At 40.2% G+C, this 23532-nt stretch overlaps 1 protein-coding gene across 5 annotated transcripts in view; it reads right to left on the bottom strand.

Annotated features, from left to right (window-relative positions):
• Positions 1–17433: 17433 nt before the first annotated feature.
• LOC130706619 (contactin-associated protein-like 3) overlaps positions 17434–23532 on the bottom strand; it is a 171776-nt gene continuing 165677 nt past the window's right edge. For 4 of the 5 annotated variants that reach the window (XM_057539310.1, XM_057539304.1, XM_057539305.1 and 1 more), the window contains 3 exons: positions 20913–21017; positions 19939–20068; positions 17434–18000 (listed from right to left, as the gene is read on the bottom strand). In XM_057539310.1, the coding sequence (XP_057395293.1) occupies positions 21001–21017 (17 nt within the window). In that variant the 3' untranslated portion in view covers positions 17434–18000; positions 19939–20068; positions 20913–21000. Of the gene's footprint in view, positions 18001–19938; positions 20069–20912; positions 21018–23532 lie in introns of those variants that run through there. The other variant, XM_057539307.1, reaches the window with a different exon arrangement.

The raw sequence follows: 23532 nt of genomic DNA, 5'->3' as shown, positions 1-23532 counted from the left end.
GACAAAATATGGAAGTAATCAAAGTGTCCTTTAATATACTTTTTTTTTCACACACACACACTGTATTTTATTTTTACAAGAGATAAATAGACTGACACCAAGCATTGTACATGGATGACCACAACAAAAGCAACAATGATTGCAATTACCAAACATGAAACACACTCATACTATGTCATAATATTGACATTCAGTCCAGTAATCCTCCACTGTAACAGCTCCTTTACTTTGCAGTGAAAATTGATTTGTATATTCTTTGCCTCTGAGTCCTTGTGGGATTTTTTTTTTTTTAATTCAGACAGAAAGTCACAAAAATTATACTCATCCTCATCAGTTCACTCAGTCCCATGTAATTAATTTTTTTTCATCTTGATCTTTTGTTAGCACTTTTATGAGTTCATCAGTTTTTCATTAGAGTTCTGAAAATGCTTATTCATTCAGTTCAGCAGTACAGTCAGTTACCAGAAACCTGTACTTGTCAGTCTTTTCCATGAATTTCTTGAAGATGAAACCCTTTTATAGGAACATATTTGCAAAATCATCAGAGTACACCCAGAACTGTCTGTAAATGACAAAAGACTTAAAAATGACCACGGTTAAAGATTTGATGAAAGTTCATAATAATGCAGTTGACAAGAAAATTAGTTATTTCTGAGATATACATTTTAAAGTAATAACTAGGATTATTACTTATAACATTATACCAGAACATATAAGATTTTTAGAAATTTCATGTAATGTCTGAAACATTTATATTAACATATTTCCATACATATTTCCATACAAATACAAGATTTTTAGAAATTTCATGTAATGTCTGAAACATTTATATTAACATATTTCCATACAAATAACCCAATGAAAGTTTAGTATTAGTTGTTTTGTTTTTGTTTTTATACTGCACGTTATTAGGCATCAATTTTATACACATCAGTGTATACATGTCAATCCCAATCGCCCAATTCAGCACACCACCATCCCTACCTCACCGCAGTTTCCCCCCCTTGGTGTCCATATGTCCATTCTCTACATCTGTGTCTCAACTTCTGCCCTGCAAACTGGCTCATCTGTACCATTTTTCTAGGTTCCACATACATGCATTAATATACGATATTTGTTTTTCTCTTTCTGACTTACTTCACTCTGTATGACAGTCTCTAGATCCATCCACGTCTCAACAAATGACTCAATTTCGTTCCTTTTTATGGCTGAGTAATATTCCATTGTATATATGTACCACAACTTCTTTATCCATTTGTCTCTTGATGGGCATTTAGGTTGCTTCCATGACCTGGCTATTGTAAATAGTGCTGCAATGAACATTCGGGTGCATGTGTCTTTTTTTTTTTTTTTTTTTTAATTTACTTATTTATTTATTTTTGGATGTGTTGGGTCTTAGTTTCTGTGCAAGGGCTTTCTCCAGTTGTGGCGAGTGGGGGCCACTCTTCATCGTGGTGCGCGGGCCTCTCACTGTCGCGGCCTCTTCCAGTGCGGAGCACAGGCTCCAGATGCGCAGGCTCAGTAGCTGTGGCTCACGGGCCTAGCCGCTCCGCAGCACGTGGGATCCTCCCGGACCGGGGCACAAACCCGTGTCCCCTGCATTGGCAGGCAGACTCCCAACCACTGCGCCACCAGGGAAGCCCTCATGTGTCTTTTTGAATTACGGTTTTCTCTGGGTATATGCCCAGTAGTGGGATTGCTGGGTCATATGGTAATTCTATTTTTAGCTTTTTAAGGAACCTCCATATTGTTCTCCATAGTGGCTGTATCAATTTACATTCCCACCAACAGTGCAAGAGGGTTCCCTTTTCTCCACACCCTCTCCAGCATTTGTTGTTTGTAGATTTTCTGATGATGCCCATTCTAACAGGAGTGAGGTGATACCTCATTGTAGTTTTGATTTGCATTTCTCTAATAATTAGTGATGTTGAGCATCTTTTCATGTGCTTCGTGGCCGTCTGTATGTCTTCTTTGGAGAAATGTCTATTTAGGTCTTCTGCCCATTTTTGGATTGGGGTGTTTGTTTCTTTGATATTGAGCTGAATGAGCTGTTTATATATTTTGGAGATTAATCCTTTGTCCGTTGATTCGTTTGCAAATATTTTCTCCCATTCTGAGGGTTGTCTTTTCGTCTTGTTTATGGTTTCCTTTGCTGTGCAAAAGCTTTGAAGTTTCATTAGGTCCCACTTGTTTATTTTTGTTTTTATTTCCAATACTCTAGGAGGTGGATCAAAAAAGATCTTGCTGTGATTTATGTCAAAGAGTGTTCTTCCTATGTTTTCCTCTAAGAGTTTTATAGTGTCCAGTCTTATATTTAGGTCTCTAATCCATTTTGAGTTTATTTTTGTGTATGGTGTTAGGGAGTGTTCTAATTTCATTCTTTTACATGTAGCTGTCCAGTTTTCCCAGCACCACTTTTTTTTTTTTTTTTTAAAACATTTTTTTTTCTAAATGGTTAAGATGGTAAATTTATTTTTTATTTTTTATTTATTTATTTATTTATTTTTTTTAATAGCTACTTTATTTATTTATTTATTTATTTTTGGCTGTGTTGGGTCTTCGGTTCGTGCGAGGGCTTTCTCCGGCTACGGCAAGTGGGGGCCACTCTTCATCGCGGTGCGGGGACCGCTCTTCATCGCGGTGCAGGGACCGCTCTTCATCGCGGTGCGCGGGCCTTTCACTATCGCGGCCCCTCCCGTTGCGGGGCACAGGCTCCAGACGCGCAGGCTCAGTAGTTGTGGCTCACGGGCCCAGCTGCTCCGCGGCATGTGGGATCTTCCCAGACCAGGGCTCGAACTCGTGTCCCCTGCATTAGCAGGCAGACTCTCAACCACTGCGCCACCAGGGAAGCCCCCAGCACCACTTATTGAAGAGACTGTCTTTTCTCCATTGTCTATCTTTGCCTCCTTTGTCATAGATTAGTTGACCATAGGTGCGTGGGTTAATCTCTGGGCTTTCTATCTTGTTCCATTAATCTATGTTTCTGTTTTTGTGCCAGTACCATATTGTCTTGATTACTGTAGCTTTGTAGTATAGTCTGAAGTCAGGGAGTCTGATTCCTCCAGCTCCATTTTTTTGCCTCAAGACTGCTTTGGCTATTCGGGGTCTTTTATGTCTCCATACAAATTTTAAGATGATTTGTTCTAGCTCCGTAAAAAATGCCATTGGTAATTTGATAGGGATTGCATTGAATCTGTAGATTGCTTTGGGTAGTATACTCATTTTCACAATGTTGATTCTTCCAATCCAAGAACATGGTATATCTCTCCATCTGTTGGTATCATCTTTAATTTCTTTCATCAGTGTCTTATAGTTTTCTGCATACAGGTCTTTTGTCTCCCTAGGTAGGTTTATTCCTAGGTATTTTATTCTTTTTGTTGCAATGGTAAATGGGAGTGTTTCCATAATTTCTCTTTCAGATTTTTCATCATTAGTGTATAGGAATGCAAGAGATTTCTGTGCATTCATTTTGTAGCCTGCAACTTTACCATATTCATTAATTAGCTCTAGCAGTTTTCTGGTGGCAGTTTTAGGATTCTCTATGTATAGTATCATGTCATCCGCAAACAGTGACAGCTTTACTTCTTCTTTTCCAATTTGTATTCCTTTTATTTCTTTTTCTTCTCTGATTGCTGTGGCTAGGACTTCCAGAACTATGTTGAATAATAGTGGTGAGAGTGGACATCCTTGTCTCGTTCCTGATCTTAGAGGAAATGCTTTCAGTTTTTCACCATTGAGAATGATGTTTGCTGTGGGTTTGTCATATATGGCCTTTATTATGTTGAGGTAGGTTCCCTCTATGCCCACTTTCTGGAGAGTTTTTATCAGAAATGGGTGTTGAATTTTGTCAAAAGCTTTTTCTGCATCTATTGAGATGATCATATGGTTTTTCTTCTTCAATTTGTTAATATGGTGTATCACATTGATTGATTTGCGTATATTGAAGAATCCTTGCATCCCTGGGATAAATCCCACTTGATCGTGGTGTATGATCCTTTTAATGTGTTGTTGGATTCTGTTTGCTAGTATTTTGTTGAGGATTTTTGCATCTATATTCATCAGTGATATTGGTCTGTAATTTTCTTTTTTTGTAGTGTCTTTGTCTGGTTTTGGTATCAGGGTGCTGGTGGCCTCATAGAACGAGTTTGGGAGTGTTCCTTCCTCTGCAATTTTTTGGAAGAGTTTGAGAAGGATGGGTGTTAGCTCTTCTCTAAATGTTTGATAGAATTCACCTGTGAAGCCATCTGGTCCTGGACTTTTGTTTGTTGGAAGATTTTTAATCACAGTTTCAATTTCATTACTTGTGATTGGTCTGTTCATATTTTCTGTTTCTTCCTGGTTCAGTCTTGGAAGGTTATACCTTTCTAAAAATGTGTCCATTTCTTCCAGGTTGTCCATTTTATTGGCATAAAGTTGCTTGTAGTAGTCTCTTAGGATGCTTTGTATTTCTGCGGTGTCTGTTGTAACCTCTCCTTTTTCATTTCTGATTTTATTGATTTGAGTCCTCTCCCTCTTTTTCTTGATGAGTCTGGCTAATGGCTTATCAATTTTGTTTATCTTCTCAAAGAACCAACTTTTAGTTTTATTGATCTTTGCTATTGTTTTCTTTGTTTCTATTTCATTTATTTCTGCTCTGATCTTTATGTTTTCTTTCCTTCTGCTAACTTTGGGTTTTGTTTGTTCTTCTTTCTCTAGTTTCTTTAGGTGTAAGGTTAGATTGCTTACTTGAGATTTTCCTTCTTTCTTTAGGTAGGCTTGTATAGCTATAAACTTCCCTCTTAGAACTGCTTTTGCTGCATCCCATAGGTTTTGGGTCGTCGTGTTTTCATTGTCATTTGTCTCTAGGTATTTTTTTATTTCCTCTCTGATTTCTTCAGTAATCTCTTGGTTATTTAGTAACGTATTGTTTAGCCTCCATGGGTTTGTCTGTTTTTCGTTTTTTTCCCTGTAATTCATTTCTAATCTCATAGCGTTGTGATCTGAAAAGATGCTTGATATGATTTCAATTTTCTTAAATTTACTGAGGCTTGATTTGTGACCCAAGATGTGATCTATCCTGGAGAATGTTCCGTGCGCACTTGAGAAGAACGTGTAATCTGCTGTTTTTGGATGGAATGTCCTATATATATCAATTAAATCTAACTGGTCTATTGTGTCATTTAAAGCTTCTGTTTCCTTATTCATTTTCATTTTGGATGATCTGTCCATTGGTGTAAGTGAGGTGTTAAAGTCCCCCACTATTATTGTGTTACTGTCGATTTCCTCTTTTATAGCTGTTAGCAGTTGCCTTATGTATTGAGGTGTTCCTATGTTGGGTGCATATATATTTATAATTTTTATATCTTCTTCTTGGATTGATCCCTGGATCATTATGTAGTGTCCTTCCTTGTCTCTTGTAACATTCTTTATTTTAAAGTCTATTTTATCTGATATGAGTATAGCTACTCCAGCTTTCTTTTGATTTCCATTTGCATGGAATATCTTTTTCCATCCCCTCACTTTCAGTCTGTATGTGTCCCTAAGTCTAAAGTGGGTCTCTTGTAGACAGCATATATATGGGTCTTGTTTTTGTATCCATTCAGCCAGTCTATGTCTTTTGGTTGGGGCATTTAATCCATTCACGTTTAAGGTAATTATCGATATGTATGTTCCTATGACCATTTTCTTAATTGTTTTGGGTTTGTTTTTGTAGGTCCTTTTCTTCTCTTGTGTTTCCCACTTAGAGAAGTTCCTTTAGCATTTGTTGTAGAGCTGGTTTGGTGGGGCTGAATTCTCGTAGCTTTTGCTTGTCTGTAAAGCTTTTGATTTCTCCATCAAATCTAAGTGAGACCCTTGCCGGGTAGAGTAATCTTGGTTGTAGGTTCTTCCCTTTCATCACTTTAAGTATATCATGCCACTCCCTTCTGGCTTGTAGAGTTTCTGCTGAGAAATCAGCTGTTAACCTTATGGGAGTTCCCTTGTATGTTATTTGTTGTTTTTCCCTTGCTGCTTTCAATAATTTTTCTCTGTCTTTAATTTTTGCCACTTTGATTACTATGTGTCTCGGTGTGTTTCTCCTTGGGTTTATCCTGTATGGGACTCTCTGCGTTTCCTGGACTTGGGTGGCTATTTCCTTTCCCATGTTAGGGAAGTTTTCGACTATAATCTCTTCAAATATTTTCTCTGGTCCTTTCTCTCTCTCTTCTCCTTCTGGGACCCCTATAATGCGAATGTTGTTGCGTTTAATGTTGTCCCAGAGGACTCTTAGGCTGTCTTCATTTCTTTTCATTCTTTTTTCTTTATTCTGTTCCGCAGCAGTGAATTCCACCATTCTGTCTTCCAGGTCACTTATCCGTTCTTCTGCCTCAGTTATTCTGCTATTGATTCCTTCTAGTGTAGTTTTCATTTCAGTTATTGTATTGGTCATCTCTGTTTGTTTGTTCTTTAATTCTTCTAGGTCTTTGTTAATCATTTCTTGCATCTTCTCAATCTTTGCTTCCATTCTTATTCCGAGGTCCTGGATCATCTTCACTATCATTATTCTGAATTCTTTTTCTGGAAGGTTGCCTATCTCCACTTCATTTAGTTGTTTTTCTGGGGTTTTTTCTTGTTCCTTCATCTGGTACATAGCCCTCTGCCTTTTCATCTTGTCTATCTTTCTGTAACTGTGGTTTTTGGTCCACAGGCTGCAGGATTGTAGTTTTTCTTGCTTCTGCTGTCTGCCCTCTGGTGGTTGAGCCCCAATTCCTCTCTCTTTAAACATAAAGTGATTGGACTTAAAGCAGTGCTTAAAGTTTACTGGTACTATAATCCTTGTTCAAAATTGCTCTGTGGCATAAGCCACAATGCAGTGAATTGTTGACACCTCCAAATCCCAGGGAGGCCCCAGAGTGCTCTCTCAGGAGGAAATTGAGGTCAGGTGTATCCGATGGCCTGTGTGCTTTCTGTGCTCCTGGTGATATGTGGGGGCTTTCAGGTGAGTGCAGTGGGTAGACTCATGGACTCTTAGTCTTGGCTGGGGGAGACAGCACTGTCGGGTTTATGTTTCCACATTTGCCTCCTTTTGTGTTGCCTTTCTCCCAGGTGCATTTAGCCTGATGAGAGGGAAGGAGGAGATGTCGGTAGCTGGGCAGGTGGTTCTCCAGGAGCAAATGTCAGGGACGGTTGTGTGGGCAAGATCCCTAGGCCCCGTCCTGGCAATCTTGCTGTGCACTGAGCAGTCCAGATGAATCGGGTCCTTGAACAGAAGTCCATGAAACTTTTGGCAATCTGGGCAAAATTTGGGATCTGAGGATGGGCTCAGAAATTTCAGCAAGGATTTGGCGGTATCTTACCCTCGGGCTGTTTAAGAGCCCCTGGTTTTGAATGGCATGAAGCACCAGAGAGCCTTTGATCACATTCTATACAGCTGTCCTGTGTGTGGCCCTCCAGCAGCAAACCTTCTCTGCTGTGACCTCAGGGCAGGCCCCATTCCCCCCCGCCCCGAGGCTCCTGCCCTGTGAAACATGAGGGTGTAACGCAGGCTGCTTGTCAGTGCTTGCCTCCTGGCTTGCCTGACGCAAAGTATGGAGCATCTGTTCACCTTGTGCTGGTGCCCTTCCCAGAATCAATGGGCTCACAGCCCAGACATTTATGCTGAGTCTGGGGGCAGCTGTGCCCTGAGAAGCCATGTCTTGTCACGTGGCCCAGGGAGCACCTCCTCAACGGACCACACTTATCATATGGGCCTCCTGCTCTTGTGCCCTCTTGTTTTGTTCTGAGGCAGGTCGTTGTGATGGCCAGTACTGTGGGGTCTTGTGATCTCAGAGCAGACACTGGAGGCTGACTGACCCCACAGAGGTGGACAAGGATGTGGGCTCAGGTGATGGGTCCTTTCTTGGGTTTCTGCCTCTCCTCCCTGACTCCTGACCCTTGCTCTCAAAAGCTCACCTTTCTGTTGTAGTTGCCTCACCAGGGGTCAGTGATGGGCTTTGCCCTGCTGAACTATCCCTCGGGGTAGGTGGCCACAGCCTGGCTTGTCACACACTGGGGAAATCCTACACTGGGGAAGTCAGGATTGTGCCTTGCTGGGCTTGGAACCCAGGTAGAAAGGTAGATGGTGTGGGGCTGAGGGACTGATGCCCCAGCCCCAGGGCAGGTGACTTCTCCTGGGAGAGGCTGCCCATGGCCCCCTTTGGCCCCTCGACCCTGCAGAGGTGCTGATACACGCCCCCTGCAGGCCACAGCCTCTGTGCATAGGATCTGCCCCAGTATCACATGAGAAGCCGGGCCCAGGAGCCTCGCTCTCTCTGAGAGCAGCTGCTCATCCCACACTGAGGGGCGTCTTCTCGGACACAGGGCACATAGCTGACCTGCAACTGACATATGGACTCTTCCCTGGGCTTTACCCCTGAATTTACCTCCATTCTTGTCTCCTGTCTCACGGCCCCTGCCTTTTCCCCCAGACACCAGAGATCTCCAGGCTTGGGTGGAGTATGGCATGTTGTCAAGCTCAGTGGTGTCCACCTCACCAGCCCACTGGAATCAAGCCCCAGGGAGCCTCTGAGAGAGCAAGACCAAGGACTTTAAGAAGACTACGGTTAATGTTAAGGAGCATAGATTGTAAGATGAGGAATTTCACTAGTGTTTTTCAATCCGTAAGAAGAAGGAAATAGAAATTGCAGAATTGAAACTTGCACAGACATCAAGAAATAATAGTTTACAGGCCTCAAGAAATAATAGTTTAACAAATGCCCCAGTCACCGAATCAAGGAACTGAGCACCATCCACAGGGTGTGCAAAGGAGGTGCCTGATCCCAGGAGCAGCATGGCCACGGCTCGGCTGAGAGCGAGGCATGTGCTGGGCAAGCTTTTGTATGTAATGTTCACCAAAGGGAACCTTGGCCAGTGATACCAGGGAAAGGCTATCATGGTGAAGGCCCACTCATGTCCACCACCCTCAACTTGAATCAAAGTATTGGCTGAAGAAACAGACTTGACAGAGACTTTGGCCACCTGGCCTGGGTTCTCCCTACAAAATGTCATGTTCCTCCAAGAACAGGGCAAGGAGTCACAATTGTCCGAATCACAGACGGCATATCTTAACGGTACAGCTATTACAAATTTGCACCTTTGTTTGAAGGGAATTGTTAAGTGGTGGGTAGGGAGTGATGTGTTCCAGGGAGGATTTGGGCCCTCTGGCTTGCAGGTGACCCTCTTATCAGACAGGGCAATTCTGCCAATAACTCATCACTGCCTTCATTCCTCAGGTGGTAGGGATACAAAGGGATTAAAAGGGGTGCGGGCAGAGGACAGCCCTCACTGACAGCACAGAGCCATCACCTACTGTCTCCGCAACTCCTCTGCCCATATAGCCACCGAGGGTGCCAGCTGCTTGCGTTCACAGCAGCTGTTGATAGCACACCATCATCCGAGGAGTTCTTGAGCACCAACTTTGCACTACTCAGCAGCATAATGGAGAAATCAAGGATGGTCCATGGAAATAGCTAAGGGTCTTGTTTTAGGGCAAACGAGCTTATTCTGCAATATGTGCTTCTTAGTTAATTGGGGTTCGAATGTCCTTTCTTGTATGAAATGATGTTGATAATGTTTGAAAAATAAAAGGTTGGCCACCCCATGAGAAACTATGCTTGTATCTGAGTGGGGTTGGGGAGCAAGAGGGAGTAATGAAAATTTTGGTTGTTGAAGTAGTGACAGGGCAGGGCTAACTTGTTCAAGACTGCCTCCCTGCAGGAGGAAGGCCGGCCTTCCTCAAGACTTCATGGACACTACCCATAGCCAGGGCTTACGGCTGTCATAGCTGGTGACTCAGCCATGGGCCTACTGAGCAATACAACTGCAACCGCAGCTTGGCTCAGCCCTGACCAGCAGGAGAGAGGCTGGGCCTCCCTCAGCCTGACTGCTCGTTCCATGGAGAGGAACTGGACCTGGGTCCTGTGTGTCCCAGTGCTGGTCCTAGTTCCTGCCCACACGGGACCTGGGCTTCCCTGATTCTGCAATATAAACACCAGAGCCCAAAGTTTGGGTCCCTCTCCTGGACCCTGGATCCCTACTGGATCCCTGTGTGCTGGCCCAGAACAAAGTGTGCAGTGGTGAACCACAAACTCCCCACTATTCCTGTGACTGTGAACTGCCCCTGATAAACATGGCTCCAGCAGCCAGGGTTACATATTTTTAGGGAACTCTCTTATGGTTACAAGTGCAAAAGACTGAGAACTACTATGTAAAACTAATATTTGAAAACTTCCCTCCAGTGATATTTGAAGAACCTCTATAAAATAACTAAACAAACATAATCGCATTTTATTCCACTGTGTCCAAAGTCTAAGCTTTAAATTGTATAAAAATGAGAACGAGAAGTAGAATGCCTCCAAACATTTGGAAATTAAGATGCACACTTCTGAATAATCCATGGTTAAAGAGGAATTTCAAGGAAAAATTTTAAGATAAATAGAACTGAGTGAAAATGAAAATACAACACATAAAATGTGGAAGGGTCCAGATAAAACATTATTAAGAGGGAAACGAATGGCACTAAATGCTTATAATAGAAAAGAGGGAAGGTCTCAGATCAATAATCTAAGCTTTCACACACGGAAACGGGAAAAGAATTGCACAATAAAATCAACACATGAAGAAGGAAGCAAATAACAATACACTCTGATCAACTGGAGTCTATTCTCGGAACACAAGCTTGGTTTACTATTCAAAAATCATCAGCGTAATTTGCCATATTAATAGATTGAAGAAGAAACTCTACATGGCCACCTCAATTAATGAAGAAAAAGCATTTGATGAACTTCAACACACATTCATGTCAGAAACTCTCAGGAATAGAAGGGCTCTACTTCAACCCAGTAAAGAATATCTACAAAAAACCGACAGTGAACATCATACTTAATGGTGAGAGAATGAATGTTTTCCTCCTAAATTCAAAAGAAGGCCAGAATGTCCTCTTTCATCTCTCCTTTTCAACTTAGTACTGTAGGTACTAGCCAGTGCAGCATGGCAAGAAAAAGAAAGAAAGACACACAGATTAGAAAGGAAGAAATATTACTGTCCATACTCATGGATAGCATGACTGTCTGCATAGAAAATCCCAAGAAACTTCTAAGAAGCAATTAATAAGTGGCAATTACTTTAACAAAGTCTCAGGATACAAGATCAACACAAAAACATTAGTCATATTTCCAAATATTAACAATGAACAACTGGAAACCAAAACTAAAAACACAATGCCGGGGCTTCCCTGGTGGGACAGTGGTTGAGAATCTGCCTGCCAATGCAGGGGACACGGGTTTGAGCCCTGGTCTGGGAAGATCCCACATGCCGTGGAGCAACTAGGCCCGTGAGCCACAACTACTGAGCCTGTGCGTCTGGAGCCTGTGCTCTGCAACAAGAGACGCCGCGACAGTGAGAGGCCCGCGCACCGCGATGAAGAGTGGCCCCCACTCGCCACAACTAGAGAAAGCCCTCACACAGAAACGAAGACCCAACACAGACAAAAAGAAAAAAAGAAAAAAAAAAAAAAAACAACAACACAATGTCATACACAATGCTTCCAAAACATGAAATATTTGATTATAAATATTTTAATAGAGGATCTATATGATACAACCAAACAAGACCTAAATCAATGGAGAGACATATCGCATTCATGGATTGGAAGACTCAACATAATAAAAGGTCAACTTCCAACAGAATTTTTTTGTCAACATGGACAAGCTCATTCTAAAATGTATGAAAAGGGGAAATCGACAGCAACACAATCATAGTAGGGGACTTTAACACCCCACTTTCACCAATGGACAGATCATCCAAAATGAAAATAAATAAGGAAACACAAGCTTTAAATGATACATTAAACAATATGGACTTAATTGATATTTATAGGACATTCCACCCCAAAACAACAGAATACACATTTTTCTCAAGTGCTCATGGAACATTCTCCAGGATAGATCATATCTTGGGTCACAAATCAAGCCTTGGTAAATTTAAGAAAATTGAAATCGTATCAAGTATCTTTTCCGACCACAACGCTATGAGACTAGATATCAATTACAGGAAAAGATCTGTAAAAAATACAAACACATGGAGGCTACACAATACATTACTTAATAACGAAGTGATTACTGAAGAAATCAAAGGGGAAATCAAAAAATACCTAGAAACAAATGACAATGGAGACACGACGACCCAAAACCTATGGGACGCAGCAAAAGCAGTGCTAAGAGGGAAGTTAATAGCAATACAAGCCTACCTCAAGAAACAGGAAACATCTCGAATAAACAACCAAACCTTGCACCTAAAGCAATTAGAGAAAGAAGAACAAAAAAACCCCAAAGCCAGCAGAAGGAAAGAAATTATAAAGATCAGGTCAGAAATAAATGAAAAAGAAATGAAGGAAACAATAGCAAAAATCAATGAAACTAAAAGCTGGTTCTTTGAGAAGATAAACAAAATTGATAAACCATTAGCCAGACTCATCAAGAAAAAAAGGGAGAAGACTCAGATCAATAGAATTAGAAATGAAAAAGGAGAAGTAACCACTGACACTGCAGAAATACAAAAGATCATGAGAGATTACTACAAGCAACTCTATGCCAATAAAATGGACAACCTGGAAGAAATGGACAGATTCTTAGAAATGCACAAACTGCCGAGACTGAACCAGGAAGAAATAGAAAATATGAACAGACCAATCACAAGCACTGAAATTGAAACTGTGATTAAACACCTTCCAACAAACAAAAGCCCAGGACCAGATGGCTTCACAGGGGAATTCTATCAAACATTTAGAGAAGAGCTAACACCTATCCTTCTCAAACTCTTCCAAAATATTGCAGAGGGAGGAACACTCCCAAACTCATTCTATGAGGCCACCATCACCCTGATACCAAAACCAGACAAAGATGTCACAAAGAAAGAAAACTACAGGCCAATATCACTGATGAACATAGATGCAAAAATCCTCAACAAAATACTAGCAAACAGAATCCAACAGCACATTAAAAGGATCATACACCATGATCAAGTGGGGTTTATCCCAGGAATGCAAGGATTCTTCAATATACGCAAATCAATCAATGTGATACACCATATTAACAAATTGAAGGAGAAAAATCATATGATCATCTCAATAGATGCAGAGAAAGCTTACGACAAAATTCAACACCCATTTATGATAAAAGCCCTGCAGAAAGTAGGCATAGAGGGAACTTTCCTCAACATAATAAAGGCCATATATGACAAACCCACAGCCAACATTGTCCTCAATGGTGAAAAACTGAAACCATTTCCACTAAGATCAGGAACAAGACAAGGTTGCCCACTCTCACCACTATTATTCAACATAGTTTTGGAAGTGTTAGCCACAGCAATCAGAGAAGACAAAGAAATAAAAGGAATACAAATCGGAAAAGAAGAAGTAAAGCTGTCACTATTTGCAGATGACATGATACTATACATAGAGAATCCTAAAGATGCAACCAGAAAACTCCTAGAGCTAATCAATGAATTTGGTAAAGTAGCAGGATACAAAATTAATGCACAGAAATCTCTTGCATTTCTATACACTAATGACGAAAAATCTGAAAGTGAAATTAAGAAAACACTCCCATTTACCATTGCAACAAAAAGAATAAAATATCTAGGAATAAACCTACCTAAGGAGACAAAAGACCTGTATGCAGAAAATTATAAGACACTGATGAAAGAAATTAAAGATGATACAAATAGATGGAGAGATATACCATGTTCCTGGATTGGAAGAATCAACATTGTGAAAATGACTCTACTACCCAAAGCAATCTACAGATTCAATGCTATCCCTATCAAACTACCACTGGCATTTTTCACAGAACTAGAACAAAAAATTTCACAATTTGTATGGAAACACAAAAGACCCCGAATAGCCAAAGCAATCTTGAGAACGAAAAATGGAGCTGGGGGAATCAGGCTCCCTGACTTCAGACTATATTACAAAGCTTCAGTAATCAAAACAGTTTGGTACTGGCACAAAAACAGAAATATAGATCAATGGAACAGGATAGAAAGCCCAGAGATAAACCCACACACATATGGTCAACTTATCTTTGATAAAGGAGGCAAGCATATACAGTGGAGAAAAGACAGCCTCTTCAATAAGTGGTGCTGGGAAAATTGGACAGGAACATGTAAAAGTATGAAATTAGAACACTCCCTGACACCATGCACAAAAATAAACTCAAAATGGATTAAAGACCTAAGTGTAAGGGTAGACACTATCAAACTCTTAGAGGAAAACATAGGCAGAACACTCTATGACATACATCACAGCAAGATTCTTTTTGACCCAGCTCGCAGAGAAATGGAAATAAGAACACAAATAAAGAAATGGGACCTAATGAAACTTAAAAGCTTTTGCACAGCAAAGGAAACCATAAACAAGACCAAAAGACAACCCTCAGAATGGGAGAAAATATTTGCAAATGAAGCAACTGACAGAGGATTAATCTCCAAGATTTACAAGCAGCTCATGCAGCTCAATAACAAAAAAACGAACAACCCAATCCAAAAATGGGCAGAAGATCTAAATAGACATTTCTCCAAAGAAGATATACAGATGGCCTACAGACACATGAAAGAATGCTCAACATCATTAATCATTAGAGAAATGCAAATCAAAACTACAATGAGATATCATCTCACACTGGTCAGAATGGCCATCATCAAAAAATCTAGAAACAATAAATGCTGGAGAGGGTGTGGAGGAAAGGGAACACTCTTGCACTGTTGGTGGGAATGTAAATTGATACAGCCACTATGGAGAACAGTATGGAGGTTCCTTAAAAAACTACAAATAGAACTATCATACGACCCAGCAATCCCACTACTGGGCATATACCCTGAGAAAACCATAGGTCAAAAAGAGTCATGTACCAAAATGTTCATTGCAGCTCTATTTACAATAGCCAGGACATGGAAGCAACCTAAATGTCCATCGACAGATGAATGGATAAAGAAGATGTGGCACATATATACAATGGAATATTACTCAGCCATAAAAAGAAATGAAATGGAGGTATTTGTAATGAGGTGGATGGAGTTAGAGTCTGTCATACAGAGTGAAGTAAGTCAGAAAGAGAAAAACAAATACAGTATGCTAACACATATATACGGAATCTAAGGGAAAAAAAAAAAAAAAAAGGCCATGAAGAACCTAGTGGCAAGACGGGAATAAAGACACAGACCTACTAGAGAATGGACTTGAGGATATGAGGAGGGGGTGGGGTGAGATGTGACAGGGTAAGAGAGTGTCATGGACATATATACACTACCAAATGTAAAATAGATAACTAGTGGGAAGCAGCTGCATAGCACAGGTAGATCAGCTCGGTGCTTTGTGACCACCTAGAGGGGTGGGATGGGGAGGGTGGGAGGGAGGGAGATGCAAGAGGGAAGAGAAATGGGAACATATTGTATATGTATAACTGATTCACTTTGTTATAAAGCAGAAGCTAACACACCATTGTAAGGCAATTATACTTCAATAAAGATGTTTAAAAAAATAAAAAATAAAAAAAAATAAAATGTATGAACAAAAGGTAAAGGCAAAGGAACCAGAATAAGTAAAACAATTTTGAGAAAGCAGAATATAGTTAGAGGATATTAAGACCTACTGTAAAGCTATAAGTAAGACAGTGTGGTATTGGTGGAAGGATAGATACATAGTTCAATGAATAGGATAGAGAATACAGAAATAGACACATGCCAATACAACAAACTGTTTTTTTTTTTACATAAGTTAAAAAGCGATATAAAAAGCAAAATCTCTAGTCCTTATAATAACCCGAAAAGGAACACAAATCTCTTAAATGACTAAGCAAGACCATACAGTTAGTGGCAGCACCAGAATCAGAACACAGGTCTACCTACTCTTGCTATGACTGAGCCTCTTCCTCTCCATCTCCTAAATGTCACTCTGAGTTGAAGAGGGGAAAGAAATGGGAGGCCACCGTGATGCCACATCCCTGTGCTTTAACCAGTATGTTTCCTTTATATACTGGACCATCTAGTTCAGATTTTATTTGAAGCAAGTTTTGGCTTGCTTCAGTATGTATTTCATTTTCTATTTATCACCCTCTTTCATTCATGGCAGACAGGCTCTAGAGGTCCTGAGAATGTCTGAAACAAAGAATGCTATAAAACACCTTAGTAACTCTCGAAAATGCTAAGTGGACCCTGAATCAAAACTTCAAGTTTCAGAGAACTTACAGCCACTAACGATCTGCAAAACAAACAAACAACGCCACACCCTAGCAACTCTCAACCTTGGATCAAACTACAATATGTTGGAAGAGGTATTACTGAAAAGAGCTTGAAAGGGCAGCCTAAAAGGCAGAGGGTACAGAACATGGGCCATGTCCCTGTAAAGGGGACATGGTTCATAATATTGTGAATCAAGGGGCTGGTTCACAATACTGGTTATGATGTTCAAAACTGTCACTCAAAGAGAGGTGCATTATTATATATTTGCTTGTTGCTATTGCTTTTCTGATTAGAAGATACAGAGTCACTTTAGGTAACTTCCATTTAATTTAATATTTATTTTCATTTTATATCCAGGTCACATTTTCTACATTAAAATATAATCATGCTGACTCCCCCCACTCCCTCTACCCTCAGAGAAAAAAAGTGAAGAACTTTACACAACTTGAAAGAAAGATGGAATGCACAGAGAAGTTGCTACTGCACCCAAGTAACAAAGAACACAGAGAGATCAAACAGTAGACATGTCAGAAGTGCACAGAAGACAGCTCAGGGCTCGCAGCAGGAAGGAGGAGGAATTAAAAGACTAAAGCTTTTAAATGCTATCACTTGTGCCACAAGATTACCCTGAAAAGGCAGATAGGTCAGAAAGCAGGACCAAATAGGGGATTTTCCAAAGGCTGCTATCTAACAGAGTTTAAAATATCCATAGATTATATATATATATAAAAGATTCCATACACAGAAGAGCTTTCTCTTCCCCACCTTGCCTTTAGCATCCGGTCAACACTTTAGAAACTTAAAACCACTGTTAGCATGTCCGAATGTAGAACCGATATAGGTTTTTTCTTTCTTCAAAAATTGTATCCCAACTCTTGCCAACCAACAATTCTATTAATTATTTTCATTATGATTCCTCTGCATGGAAACCCAGTAAGGGATCATCAAGACAGGGCATCTCACTACTATCAGATCAATGCCAGTTGGGCAAAAGCTGCATGATTCTGTGTTACTCAGAGGGAGGGAGAACAGTAAGACACAGGAGTTGAAACTTATCCGCACCAAAGAGGAAAAGGAAACTCCTTTTCTAACCTATTCATTCAATAGGAAACAGCAGGTGGACAGGAAAAGTCATCTGCTTAGAGCAGACCCAGAGGCACACCATAATCTAAAAACAAGCGCTCAGGAAAGCGTCTCGGCTCGGAGAGGAAGCGTCTTTCAGACCCTATCTTGTCCCTAGTTTGGAGATCAAAGCATTGTAACTTCAGATAGTGATACTCTGGAGGGGGTGGACAGGGAAGGTCTGAGAGACCCAAATAATGAGGACACTAGGCAGCTAACTACACCACTACGTACGAATACACACATCAGTAAGAAAACTTCACCTCCAACCCTCAGCTACTTTAAACAAAGCACTGCAGTTCCAGGTTTTCGGAACAGGGGATATTTTAAAGTCTGTTAGCAGTTTAAAACATTGCAACACTGGCACAATATGTTACCTATTCTTTGTTTTTAATTACAGGGTAACACAGTAAACTCCAACACAAAGGTGGGGATGGGGGACTGCAAAAGGAATAAAGAAAACAGAACCAGTATTTCACAAGAGCATCGAGCCAGCGGTAAGTAGCAGCTAATGCTTTGCAGAGTCTCGAGGGTAGAATTCGCTCAAGGTGCTCTAAGGGATTCTCTTCAGCATTTCTTTGGGGAAGATTCGGAGCAGTTGCCAGCCAATGTCCAAAGTCTCATAGACAGTGCGGTTTTCGTAAGGACCTTACAAAAAATTGAGATTAGATGAATAAAGGCCAAGTACTTCCAACTTATCAGCGTTATTCAAAATTTATTGTTATGGGTCTAGCACTGTGAGCATGAAGTATAAAAAAGAAACACAAAGCAGTCAGGTCTCCCAGGACTGGATGTGACCAAATGTGGAAATGAGGGTCTAGACAGTAAGTACCCCTGGGAATCAGAGAAAAGGGAGAAAGCCCGCAGGCGAGACGTTGGGCGCCTGCGTGCGTGCGTGCGTGTGTGTGTGTGTTTAACAACGGGTGGGATCTAAAAACACTCCACGGAATAATGGAAACTAGACCCAGAGTTTTGTCCAGACAGTAGTGAGAAAAGCAGTTTCCAGCAACACAGGCTGACCTGAAGGAGGCTAGCACAGATACTTAGAAGGCCTTAAATGCCAATGAAGCACCTGAATAGGTCCACGTGAAAGTTTTCAAACTTGCTATTGCTATTATTATTTTTAATAGCAGCATCATTCTTATCCTGCAAATAAATCTCATTTTTTAACTAAGGAGTTAGAGTGGCTAGAGTTCTGCATTCTTTTCTCTACCAGAATAATTTTTATTTTTTTAAGATATTAAGGTTCTGCATAAATTTTTTTTTTTTTTTAGAAAACCCAACAATCATATGTTCTGGGGATTTTAATGGTACTTAAAAAATGTATCACACAAATAGAAAAGTGCACAAATCCTAAGTGTGTAGCTGATGCATTATTCCAAAATAAACACATCGTTTGTAAGTATCACTGAGGTCAAAAATAGAGTTTACCAGCATTACCAGGGGTGGCAGGGAAGAGACCAAACAAAACAGCTTGCAAGCCCTACACATGCTATGTAATAAAAACCATTATAGACTTTTTAACAGAAGGACAATCAATAAAATTAATACTAAATTTACCCCGGCAATGGCACATAGAGAGTCAGGGAGACTGGTGAAGATGCTGGCACTAACGGCCAAGGATGATGGGACAAAGGTCTGGACTAGGTCTTGGGACACAAAGAGTGGTCAGAGATCAGCAGCTTCAACATCGCCCAGGAACTTGTCAAAATACAGGCTCTCTGGCCCCACCCACACCTACCGAATCACAATCTGCACTTCAACAAGATCCCTGGTAGATTCAAAAGCATATTCAACTTTTGAGAAACACTGGCCTAAGTTTTTTTCATAGGAATGAAAAGAGAACAGGATAAGATGTTTCAAAGGAGAACAATGCAAATTAGCAAATATTTGATGACTGGAGAATAAATGAAGAGGCTTAAGAATGCCCAATTCCTGAGCTTGGGCTAACTAGGGTAATGGTCATGCCAGAGGTAGACAGAAATTGAAAAGGGAATTGCTAGGCAGGTGGTCAGTTGGGAAAAGACTTTGGTTCTCACCACGCTGAGCCAGAGAGGATGGCGGCATAAACACAGGCTTCCTAGCTGGAGATGTGGGATTAGAGCTTCCGAAAGAGGGTAAAGGCTCATACATAGCATGTTAGTCATCAGCATAGGGGGAAAAAAGCACAGAAAGAACAGGTAATTAAGCCTTTGGGAACATTAACAATTAAGAAGCAGGAAGATAAGAAATCAGGAGGATGAAAACAGAGGGACTGGGAAAGTCCTAAACCCCCAAAGCCAGAGGAGAGCATTGCAGAGAGGTTAAGAGGGAGGAGAAGTGGCAATGGAGGTAGGAGAGCAGAAGGCCGGTTGTAAGGAAGATAAAAAATAAGACAGGAGCTAAATAAATGGATAAAGAAATTGAAGGTAGAGGGGAAGGAACCAGAGGGCTAAGAACAAAGACATGGCAGGCGGCTGGAAGAACCTCTTCTCTAATCAGAAGGAAAATTGTATGGAGACCAATGTAAATTCTCTCAGACTAGGAAAGAAGTCCTCAAAACTACATATGATGCTGTTTCTATTCATAGGAAAATAGTAATCTTACCCTGAGCAATGAAGTTCCTCTCAAACTTCTGCAGAAATTCCAAGTAAAGCACATCATCTGAGGTAACGGCTTCTTCTCCAACTACGGCTTTCATGGCCTGCGCATCCTTACCAATAGCATAGCATGCATACTAAAGAGAAAAAAAGGTTTACATGAACCTTTATAAATGGTAACGGTACTCTGGGCTATATAAGTGTATTGCTGTAGCTATCTTCACAGTATTTCACATTATTTCCAAACATAATTCACATATGCAAGTATTGGAAAGACTTTATTATACAGCAGTCTCACTAAGGAAGGAGTCTTCAGGCATGCAATACATAGACATTACTAACACTCTACAAAAAATACACTCCCTCAATATATGAATGAGCTTCCATTTTGCAGAGCCTTTAAAAATCACAACTTACACAATAGGAGAAATCCATCTCTAAATTCTATTCAAAAAAAAAGATCTGGGTTATCAGTAGGTTTATTTATCATTTCTACTTTAAGGTCAAATGTATTTTTCTTTAATTATGCTTGGTATACAATCTCAGGACTATAGAAACCAAGGATTTCATAGAATATACACAGCTGTATCCCTTAGCGTTCTGGTGATTGCCTAATATGTTAAACAAAAAATTAGTTAGAATAGTCTTTCAGAAATACTCTATAATAAAGGTTACTAATAAAAACTTAATCGTCTTATGCCTTTTTTATTTAAAAACTACCTCATACAGCATTAGAGGTGGGTTTCAAGCATGTGATCTTTAATCTTTGTCATGAGCAGTTATCCTTATGAAAAAGACTCTTTGGCTCTAATGAATGTTTCTGTATTCCAGTATTCTATATTCTATATTCTATATTAAAATTCTACTTTGATGGGGGGAGAAGAAAAGTGATATGGAAGAAAGACAAGAGGTATAAGACAGCAGCATGAACTGAGAAAGTATTCATTTCTTTAAACACAATCCTGGAGAAAACATACGTACCAGCTGGTTAGATACATCGGCGTGATCCTTTCTGGTCATACCTTCTCCAGTAGCAGACTTCATTCACCGAGACAACGAGGGCAGCACATTAATAGGCGGGTAAATCTTGGGTAAAAGGGGAAGGGGGAAAATATTATATTTAAGTACAAAATTCAAGCTTTACTGGTAGTAAAGGAGGATTTTGAAACTCATTTTTATTGCTTAAATTGCATAAAACTGCTACATGTGTTTCCTAGATGATTCCTAATATCTCTTCTGGTAAGAAAAGGAAGTAAGAAACATTTTACAGGTTAAGATTTCTTTTTGAGAATCAAATCCAAAAAGTAAAATCTACAAAACAGTACAAGATTCTATTAAAAAACTGAATTTTCAACATCTGCCTACAACATCAAATCCAAATGGTCTTCTGAACTCTGACTCATAAAATCACACATAAAAAGATTAACAATAATTTCACCTAAAAGCTGATATCAGAAGCTGGCATCTACTAAAGAACCAATAAAAAATCTGTTTTTGATTATGCAGTCATAAAAAAGAATGAAATCTTGCTGTTTGCAACATCATGGATGGACCTTTAGGGCACTATGCTAAGTGAAATAAGCCAGACAGAAAAAGATAAATACCGTATCATCTCACATATATGGGACCTTAAAAAACAAACAAAAAAATGTCAAGCTCACAGATAGAGAACAAACTGGTGGCTGCCTGAGGCAGGGGATGAGTGAGCCAAATGGGTGAGGGAGGTTAAAAGGTACAAACTTCCAGTTATAAAATGAGTAAGTCATGGGGATGGGACTTTCACAGCATGGTGACTATGTACGTTAATAATACTGTATTGCATATTTAAAGGTAGCTAGAAGAGTGGCTCTTCAAAATTCTCATCACAAGAAAAAAAGTGTTGTAACTATGTGAGGTGGTGGATGTTAAGTGGACTTATTGTGGTGATCACCCTGCAACATATACAAACATCAAATCATGACATTGTACACCTGCGACCAATGTAATGTTACGTCAATTATACCTCAATTAAAAAAATTTTAACAATAAAAGACAAAGAAAAAACTCTGAAAAATCTGTTCTTGTATTAATAACAAAAGTGTGTGTGTTTAACAACGGGTGGGATCTAAAAACACTCCACGGAATAATGGAAACTAGACCCAGAGTTTTGTCCAGAGAGTAGTGAGAAAAGCAGTTTCCCAGCAACACAGGCTGACCTGAAGGAGGCTAGTACAGATACTTAGAAGGCCTTAAATGCCAATGAAGCACCTGAATAGGTCCACGTGAAAGTTTTCAAACTTGCTATTGGTATTATTATTTTTAATAGCAGCATCATTCTTATCCTGAAAATAAATCTCATTTTTTAACTAAGGAGTTAGAGTGGCTAGAGTTCTGCATTCTTTTCTCTACCAGAATTATTTTTATTATTATATATATTATTATTATATGTGACCTGGAGGGAGTCACTCACTCTTTCAGACCTTGTTACAGGGAAGAACCAAATCTGACTACACGGTGGATCTGTTTCTTTGACTTTAATCTTTGCCTTCCGCTGCTTTTGTTCACTAAAAGGATACTGTCTGTACATAATGACCTGCCTCGCGGGAACCCTGTTCCTCTGCCTGAATGTTAAACCAAAGTGCCTTTGTTCAGGGAAACATACGGACTCTGTCCACCTGTGGATGGCTGCAATTAAAAAGAAATTAACACATCCCCTCCCTGAGGCTGGCCATTCCAGGGGATATTCGCAAAACTAATGGCCCTTTTACTTTATCTCCTCATCTCCTCCCCATCTCTGTGCTATAAAAGAAACTGGCATCCAAACCCCGATAAGATGGTTATTTTGAGACTTTAGTCTGCCATCTTCTCGGTCTGCTGGCTTTCCGAATAAAGTCGTATTCTTCCCTCAATGCGTCATGTCTGATTTATTGGCCTGTCGTGCGGCAAGCACAGCAAGCTTGGACTCGGTAACAACCTTAGTTTATCCGGATGCGGGTGCTTTGTACCAGGTGAACTCTAAAGTTTTCCCTTCTCTAGGTAAGTTTACCTCAACACGTTCCAGAAGGTAAAAGAATAATCTCTCCTTCTGCTTGATTAAAGTAAGCAAACATCTACCTAAAGTGCACTTAAAATATTTGCTTTCCAGACATTTATGTAATATATTCCACCATGAAAATCTCAAGTTGTGGTCAATGTGTTGGAAAAAGTATGCACTTAATCAGTATTTCCAGTTTGGGTTTATGGCCTCTTGGTGGAAGCAAGTCAGGAGAGTCAAAAGCAGAAAGAGATAACCATCTCCGTGTGTCCCACCACCTTCTCCTACAGCAAGAGGGAACCCACCTGCCCCATGGCTGAGCACAACTACACCACACAGGAACTCACAGCGCCTGGCCCTGAAATCATCCGAAACCCAGGGCCAATGCAGATCTGTGAAACTGGGTCCTAAATGCTGCTTTTAATTGACATGCTTTTTTTATCTGTATTGTTTAGACAGCTGCAACGTAAGCATGATAGAAACATTGTTGAAATCAAGTATTTTTCAAACACATTGCTAAAGTTATAGGCTTTTACTTTTTTTTTCCCTCCTGCTTGAAATATTATTAATCTAGGATGGAACACAGCT

The sequence above is a fragment of the Balaenoptera acutorostrata genome, unplaced genomic scaffold (assembly GCF_949987535.1).
Source record: "Balaenoptera acutorostrata unplaced genomic scaffold, mBalAcu1.1 scaffold_339, whole genome shotgun sequence".
Lineage (NCBI taxonomy): Eukaryota > Metazoa > Chordata > Mammalia > Artiodactyla > Balaenopteridae > Balaenoptera > Balaenoptera acutorostrata.
Note: the sequence above shows the minus strand (reverse complement) of the source record. Positions and strands in the feature narration are given on the sequence as shown.